The sequence below is a fragment of the Chiloscyllium punctatum genome, chromosome 42, assembly GCF_047496795.1.
Source record: "Chiloscyllium punctatum isolate Juve2018m chromosome 42, sChiPun1.3, whole genome shotgun sequence".
NCBI lineage: Eukaryota > Metazoa > Chordata > Chondrichthyes > Orectolobiformes > Hemiscylliidae > Chiloscyllium > Chiloscyllium punctatum.
Window position 1 is genome coordinate 6,006,466 of NC_092780.1, and position 9,104 is coordinate 6,015,569.

A 9,104-nucleotide genomic window follows, 5' to 3' on the forward strand; every position below is an offset into this window, starting at 1 on the left:
TCTGATAACCCGCCAGCGAACAAGTATGGCACACTTTACCGCAGTAAGGGCGCTTTGTAAATGCAAATTTCTGTTGTTAAATCGTTTGCCACAATTAATCTCGATATGCCAAATGTTCAAAGAATCAAAGTAATTACCTACATGACTACTTCCTGACTCCCCTCCGATTTCTCAAGGCGTTCTGCTCCCTACCCTCCACAAGAAAAAGCTCAAGATTTCCGAACATGGATTGCAAACTTCTCGACATAATACTCACCCACCAGCACCACATTCTGCCTCCTGATCTCTTTAAACGTGGGCAGGAGTCTTCCTGTGGAGTTTATTCTGTTAAGTGCAACAGGTACGGGTCGGTGTTTGAGGAGGGTTTTAATCATCTGTCTGCAGGTAAAGGCAACTAGCAGGAGAACGAGGATGTAGAGAGAAAATGAGACATAAATCACCAGATCAAAGATGGCCTTTCGTCCAGAAATGTTGGTGCAGATGTACAAGGGCGGTAAGGGTTGGCTTCCAGATGTGAAGGGCTTCCAAGCATCTTCCACACCAACTGCAAAAGCAGCAGGGAGCCCTGTGATAATAGCTATTCCCCAAACCATACCAATTAGCTTCTTGGTTCTTGATGTTGCCATGACCTTGGCTTGCACTGGGTGACAGATAGCCAGATAGCGTTCCAAACTAAACGCCAAGACATTGAAGATGGTCGCGTAGCTGCATATCTCCCAGAGGAAGTAGAAACCTTTGCAGCCAACGTTCCCAATGGGCCAGGGATACGGGCACCAGATGATGCTGTACAACTCAATGGGTAGACCCAGGGTTAGGATGAGGAGGTCTGAGCAAGCCATGCTGACCATGTGGCACCTTAAACACCTCTGTATGCAGCCTTTACTCTTTAAGATCCCAATGACCCAGATCACCAGGAGGTTCCCGATCAGTCCCGAAAGTAAGATGGAGCCATATGCGGCCGAGGTCGCCACTTTAGCGGCGAAGCTCATCACAATGGGGCTGGGGCTCTCTGTACCCACAGTGGGGTAGAGACCTCCTCCACCTCCTGTACTGTTCATGCCTCTCCCAGACTGTAGACCAGCCTTGGCAATGCCAATGGCAATCCTTTCAGTGCCAGTCTCGACTCGCTGCCCCTTCCTGAACTTCAGTTGCCCCCCGCCCCCCTCAGTTTGACTGAAATCTCGGGCTTTCTCTGATCTTTGTCCAGAGTGTGGTGCTGGAAAAGCACAGCAGGTCGGGCAGCATCCGAGGAGCAGGAGAGTCGACGTTTCGGGCAAAGGTGGAGTTTCTCTGATCTTCCCCGATGCAGGCGGGTTTCAGGCTCTCGGTGAAGTCGGGACACCAGATCCCCGTCCGTCCACAAGGTCTCGGAGATCTGGGGGGATCTGGGGGATCCCTCCCTCCCTCTTCGATCCCAACCGATCCCTCTGTCTTCAATCAGTGGATCCCTGCCCCTCTGGATCTATCCTTGGGAATCTCTCCGCTATGTCCCAGTGGGTTCTGTGCGATCCCTCGATGTCACTGGGATCCACTGGGTCGGGAATTCTGAGGGAGGGGAGAGAGTTTGAGGGCGGAGCTGCCGGGACTGCGTTTTCAGGAGGGTTTTCAGTTCGCTTTCCTGCATAATCTCAAATGTTTGCAGGGTATAGTAACGACTCTCGAAATTTTTGTTTTAATTGTCGGATTTATTGGCGCTTTCATTAATAAAAGAGAAAACATCGGAGTAAAAACCATGCTGAACGTGTCTCCTGGGAGTTACGGTATAACTCCATTCAATAATTGCAAAACAAGGGAAAGGGGGTCGAATTTCACTCTTATTGGGGCCAGTTTAATCAAGAGAATGCGATAAATATTTTTGAAAGGACGACCATTGCCGAGGCTCCAACAACAGGGAGTGGGGCTGGTGCAGGTCTGGCCTCCCTCCTTGCTGCACCTTTAGATGATGCTGTTCCATTCAGCCTCTTCAAAGGGCGCGCATCAGAAACTCCTGGGAAGTTATTGGAACAGGTGGAACTCTCAGGCAGAGGACAGCAGCCCCTGAGGTGCCCGCTGGGAGTAAAAAAATTCACCAATTTCTGGTCCCCTGGCCATTCTTTACTCCCCCCCCCCCCCCCCCCCCCCACACACACACACATTAACATCACAAAAACATTTTATCTGGTCATCAGCAGATTGCTGTTTGTGGGAGCTTTCTGTGCACAGATTGGATCCCGCATTTCCTGCATTACTCCAGGGACATGAGCAACTTTGAGGCACCTGCTGAAAACAAAGGCTCGGTTTAAATACTAATATTTCCTTCTGTTTCCAAACTATAGGGTATGGGTCGACAGTGACACGTTTATCTCTGAAGGGTGGGATCCCCCTGTGCAGGATGACTATGGGAGCCTCGTGTGTGGGGCAGTCTGACATTTCTCAGGCTGGAATTTCCGTCTCTCATGCACCAAGTGTGATATAAATCCAGTGCAGTGTGAAGCCATCCAGACTACCTGAACGCTTTATTTAAAACTAAGAGACATCTCTCTAGTTCGCAAAAAGCCCGGGAGACTCGGCATGTCCTGAAATTATCCTCCCCTCGCACTCATGATTTTTGAGAAGTCTTTACTGTCCAAGTCTTACAGAGATATCCATCTGGGAACTCACCTACGTGAGTGGTGTTGTGTTCTCAACTTGCCTCCTTCAGACAGAGTAGTCTGCAGTATAACTCCGGTTCATTTGGCTGTAAGTCAATTGCATAGACAGCACTCCCTAGTGAGGATCAACATAAGCAGCGTCAGGAAATATTATCTCTCCACCCTGGAGGCTCCCAACCTCATTCCCGATGAAGGGCTTTTGCCCGAAACGTCGATTTTCCTGCTCCTCGGATGCTGCCTGACCGGCTGTGTTTTTCCAGCACCACTCTAATCTTGACTCAGGAAATATAAGCACTACCGCAGCTAGGCGGGGGTAATTAAAGTGTGGCGGTAATAAACAAAAACAGGAGGGTCAGACATACTGTTCATTCTGAGAGCTGGCTCTGAGGGAGCTGGGTCAGCGTGAGTGAAAAAACATAAACAGCGTCGGGAGTAAACGAGGCATATGTGGAGCTAAAGGTTTTGAAACATCTCATATTTTCTGTTTTCAATCTAGGACCTCGGAATAAACAACAACTTCAACATTTCCAGATATTTTCCTGCATGTAGTCGGGCTAAAGCTAAAATCCAAACCCTAATTGTGGTGGACAGAACGCAAGGCAGAATTGTACAACCCATCAAAACACTGCTTTCGGTCCAGAAGGTGGAGATAAAGATTTATATGCATTTACACAGCGCCGGAGACATCTAGGATGACTGAAAAGGATTTTGTATCCAGCTAAGTCCCTATGAAGTATTGTCACTTTTTACGTACATCAATAATACAGAGGAAACAGTTACAAATGGAGGATGAAGTTAACAAGCTATTTCAGCAGACACGGTGTGATTGATTGTAATGCCACCAGGAATGAATATTTCAGGCTGAGAGCTCAATCTGTCGGTGATCATACTCATAGGGCTGTAACATAGTCATAGTACAGCACGGAAACAGACCCTTCAGTCCAACTCATGCATGCTGGTCAGATGTCTTAAATAAATCTAGTACTATTTGCCAGCATTTGGCCCCTCTAAACACTTCCCATTCATATACCCATCCAGATGGCTTTTAAATGTTGTAATTGAATTGAATTGAATTTATTGTCATGTGTACCAAGGCACAGTGAAAAGCTTTGTCTTGGAGCAATACAGGCAGATCATAGAGTTAAGTAGCATAGATAAGTAAATGATAGGTAAACAGCAGCAAAAACAAAAACACAGGTACAGGCGAATGTTAAGAGTTCCACTCAGTATTCTAACATCAGTAGGGAAGAAAAAAATTCAAAATCGGCTGGTGTATGTGTTCAGGCTTCTGTACCTTCTCCCCGATAGTAGAAGTTGTAGAAAAACATTGCCAGGGTGGGATGAATCCTTGAGAATTCTGGCGGCCTTTTCTTCACAGCGGGCCTGGTAGATGGATTCTATAGTTGGGAGGTTGGCCTTTGTGATTGTCCAGGCCAAGTTCACCACTCTCTGTAACTGTCTCCGATCTTGAATGGTACAGTTGCCATACCAGGGAGTTATACATCCAGACAGAATGCTCTCGATGGTGCACCTATAAAAGTTGGCAAGGGTATTCGCCGTCATGCCAAGAAGAGACATTGTTGGGCCTTTGTAACCAGTGTGTCCACATGAAGCATATGTCTCTCCCTGACATATGCTTCCTTCTTTTTCATAATTAAACCCTCAATTTCTCTCATCATCCAGCATTCCCTATTCCTACCAGCCTTTCCTTTCACCCTAACAGGAATATGCTGTCTCTGAACTCTCATCTCATTTCTGAAGGATTCCCATTTTCCAGCTGTCCTTTTACCTGTGAACATCTGCCCCCAATCAGCTTTTGAAAGTTCTTGCCTAATACCGTCAACATTGACCTTTTTCCAAATTAGAACTTCAACTTTCAAATCTGGTCTATCCTTTTCCATCAATATTTAAAATCTAATAGAATTATGGTCACTGGCCCCAAAGTGCTCCCCTACTGACACCTCAGTCACCTGCCCAGAGTTATTTCCCAAGAATAGATCATGTTTTACACCTTCTCTAGTAGGCACATCCACATACTGAATAAGAAAATATTCTTGTACACACTTAACAAATTTGCATCTATCCAAACCCTTAACAATATGACTTGGAGTGGCACTCTGAAAGCTAGTGCTTCCAAATAAACCTGTTGGACTATAACCTGGTGTTGTGTGATTTTCAACTTTAACAATATGGCTATCCCAGATTATGTTTGGAAAGTCAAAATCCCCTACCATAACCAGTCTATTATTCTTACAGATAACTGAGATCTCTTTACAATTGGCAGGGAGGGGTTGTGGCACGGGGGGCCTGCACACTTCAACTCCCGCTCTCACTCTGCCAAGGATTTGCAGGTCCTGGGCGTCCTCCATCACCAAACCCTTACCACCCAACATTTGGAGGAAGAATGCCTCATATTCTGCCTTGGGACCCTGCAACCATATAGGATCAATATAGGATCCTCATTTCCCATCCCCCCACATTATCCCAATTCCAAGCCTCCAACTCAGCATCGTCTTCTTGACCCGTCCATCAGCTTTCCCATCTATCCACTCCACCCTCCTCTCCATCCTATCACCTTCTCCCCCACCTTCATTGACCTATCACATTATCAGCTACGTTCCCACCAACCCCACCCCTCTCCCATTCATCTCTCAGCCCCCTGGCCCACAAGCTTCATTCCTGATGCAGAGCTTATGCCCGAAACGTCGATTCTCCTGCTCCTCGGATGCTGCCTGACCTGCTGTGCTTTTCTAGCACCACACCCTCGACCCTCTATGAGATATCCTTGATCCTGGCATCTGTGAGGCAACACACCATTCTGACTTCTTGTTTACAGCCACAGAAACGTCCGTCTGTGCCTCTGACTAGAGAGTTCCCTGTCACAGTCGATTGATTGGAACCGGACATGCCCCTTGTTACATTAGAGCCAGTCTTGATACCAGAAACCTGACTGTCAGTGCTTGATCTGACTGGGATGACCACTGTCACAATTTGAACTATTGTCCATCTTCCACTGTCAGAAAAAGTGGCCACATTTTCTCTGGCACATCCCCAATTGGTCTCCAGAATTGGCACAGAAGGTTAAAACCTAGGATTTCACCATCAGTTTGTAAGGTGTGAAGAGGCTGTGGGATTTCAGACAGTGGGGAGCATGGTTAATTTTTCAGGATTCTCTGTCTGTAGGAGTGCCTTGCCACCTGTCTGCTGGTAGTATTCTTTCAGGAGGATGTTTACCCTGTGCACATTGAGCTGTTCAATTTGGGCTGGCACAGGATTGTAATTGACCAACGATTATCCCAACATTCAACATGTCATTCCTAAGACTTCCCAGAAGTGGTTATCTCCCATGTTTGAGTGTTGGCTCTTGGGCCAGGTGAATGGTCGTGCTCTGGTGACTGGCCCGTGTGGAAATATGACATCTGCTTGAAGCTCCACAAACAGTAATAAAATAAATTATCAGATGAACCTTTTTTTAAGTGATGTTGGTTGAGGAAATAAAGGGCACTAAGGAGAATGCACCCATTCTTCAAGCAGAATCTGATGAAAATAAGTCCTCTCCTTTGATTCCCTAAACTCTGACTCCTGTTGAATAATCCTTGATCCTGTGAGGTCTCAGTGATTACCAACATTTCCAGCTTCAATTCATCAGTAATGTGTGCAAATCTCTCCCATTCACATACACACAAGAAGTGTAAAACATTTAAATGGAATCTGAAATATGAATTAATTCGTTTTTCCATTTAGTCTGGTTTTTTCCCCGTGTGAAATAACTGTGTCAGTCAGTTCCACAAGATCTGGCTTGTGAATGTCTCAGTGAAGGTTAACAGGCTGCACATGTTGATACTAAAACATGAATCATTCAAAGCTCTGCCTTTCAGATTGGTTGGGAGTTGATACATCAGAGAGGAATGGTCTGACATTTTAACACAGTCAGTGACAAGAATACTCTTTAACAGTTCATGACACCGGGAGAACGATGGACTGTCTCACATATTTTAGGATCTATATTAACCAACTTGACCTAGGATAATTAAAAAGCAGCACAAATACTAGTGTGGATTACTACATTCATGTATCAATAATACCTTGAATGTGCCGCAAATTCTATAAATCAAATGTGCAAAACTCTCATGTGTCTGTCTCTTCCACATCATATAATGCATCATTCTTGTTGAACAGGAGGAGGCCCACCTACTCCCCTCTAATATTCTTTCAGTTCCCTCTTGGCCAGTCACCCACCAGACTGAAATGGAAATGGTACAGCCTCTCTGTCAACAATTCCAAGGTAAAAGATGAGTTGGCTGGTTCATGGAGATTACAGCACAGATGGACGCCATTTGGCTGATTGTGAGCTAATGTTTTAGGAATGGATTCTTTATCACAATTCATTCAAAATGAGATCTGTTCCAGCAGATTTCTCTGGTTAGTGATTAGTAGCATAACTATCATTTCTGAGCCAATCAATACAAAAGCCAATTATTTATATAAAAGTTGCAATATTTTTCTAACTAGTTTGTGATTGTCTTCACCCTTCATTTGAGCAAATGGTGTTAATCACATTTACTGGCTCTGCTCCTATATTTCTTTATTCTCATTCCCTTCCTCCAACTATCCAAACTAACTATGAATGTTGACATGGTTTTTCCACTCAGTGGAGTCAGTTGGAGTCCCAATGTTGTGAGCTCAAGTCCCAATCTCAGTACAAAAATATAGGCTGACACTCCAGTGCAGTACCGAGGGAGTGCTGCTCTTCTCATCTGCCCTCTCAGGTGAATGTGAAAAATTCCAGGGCAGTATTTAAATAAGTTCTCCCCAATGTTCTGCCAAAATTTATCCTTCACTAAACGTCACTAGATCAGATGATCTAGTCATTATCACATTGCTGTTTGTGGGAACTTGCTTTGCACAAAATTAGCTACGTCATTTCCACAAAACAAGAGGTCCATACTTCAAAGTGTTTTGTTGGACTTAAAATGTTTTTATAGAAATCAAAGTCCTTTCTTCCTCATTTTCACTTTTGAGTTGAATATGACTTTTCTTTCAACCACTCGTCCTAACAAGAGTCATATTGGAGTTCACACATTAACTCTGTTTCTCTTTCCACAGGTCTGCTGAGTTGATTTTTCCAGCATTTTCTGTATTTCTTATAGAATACAAGTGAATTGACTTTCTACATTATCTTAATATCATTCCTGAAGCAACAACAAAAGGGGTCACTTTCACTTTATACTTTGGTATGTTATGAGATAAAACGTAGAACTGCATCAATATCTTTCAATTATCTTATTAGCTCGTTGTTGTCCAGTGAATCAGTCCCCCATGTCTATTCCCAGTCATATTGCTGTTTTTGTTTAAATATCGTACTGATTGACACTGAATGTCATCCATCATCTGTCTGCCCCATTCCTTCACCTTATTAGTAACCAAACTTTGGGAGAAGATTTGTAGCTCGGGTTCTTGTTGTTGTGGTTCTGTTCGCCGAGCTGGGAATTTGTCTTGCAAACATTTCGTCCCCTGTCTAAGTGACATCCTCAGTGCTTGGGAGCCTCCTGTGAAGCGCTTCTGTGATGTTTCCTCCGGCATTTATAGTGGCCTGTCTCTGCCGCTTCCGGTTGTCAGTTCGAGCTGTCCGCTGTAGTGGCCGGTATATTGGGTCCAGGTCGATGTGTTTGTTGATAGATTCTGTGGATGAGTGCCATGCCTCTAGGAATTCCCTGGCTGTTCTCTGTTTGGCTTGCTCTATAATAGTAGTGTTGTCCCAGTCGAATTCATGTTGCTTGTCATCTGCATGTGTGGCTACCAAGGAGAGCTGGTCGTGTCGTTTCGTGGCTAGTTGGTGTTCGTGGATATGGATCATTAGCTGTCTTCCTATTTGTCCTATGTAGTGTTTTGTGCAGTCCTTGCATGGGATTTTATACACTACATTGGTTTTGCTCATGTTGGGTATTGGTATTAGTAATCCTTTGTTTCATCTGCTTCACCTCTAAGGCAGTGATCAGCAAACTTGTGAAATAGAAAGATCAAATCTCCATTCTCAACCTTCCTAATTTTTAGCTGGAGGAAGTTAAGACTCATTGAAACCTCAAATAAAATGCCTCTGTCTTCCTTTCCTGGTTGTGTTGACCCCTCACTAGGTCACACACTGCTTCAGGGAATCTGGTCATTGATTGGTGACCTAGCCTGAGTGACCAAAATTGATCTGCCATTGTGGGGACTAACACAATCACCCCATAACTGCATAATTCCACATTATATCATTCCAACTACAGTTGAAGATAGGTACAGGCAAGAAATTGCACAGTCTAGTTACCATTGGAACATAAGCCTGTTGAAAATTTTTGGATAAGATGATGAATTTTGAAAGGATTAATGTTGGAGATTGCATTGAACTTTACATAATTTGATGATGTCGTATAGTCCTGGGTGAAGAAACACAGAATAAAACTCTTATTTCTTGACAGGGTCAGGCATAGT

At 44.4% G+C, this 9,104-nt stretch overlaps 1 protein-coding gene across 1 annotated transcript; it reads right to left on the minus strand.

Annotated features, from left to right (window-relative positions):
- Positions 1-209: 209 nt before the first annotated feature.
- LOC140465520 (G-protein coupled receptor 39-like) lies at positions 210-1,058 on the minus strand. The gene has a single exon (XM_072561060.1). The coding sequence runs from the start codon at positions 1,056-1,058 to the stop codon at positions 210-212; it is 849 nt and encodes a 282-aa protein (XP_072417161.1).
- Between the last annotated feature and the right edge of the window lie 8,046 nt (positions 1,059-9,104).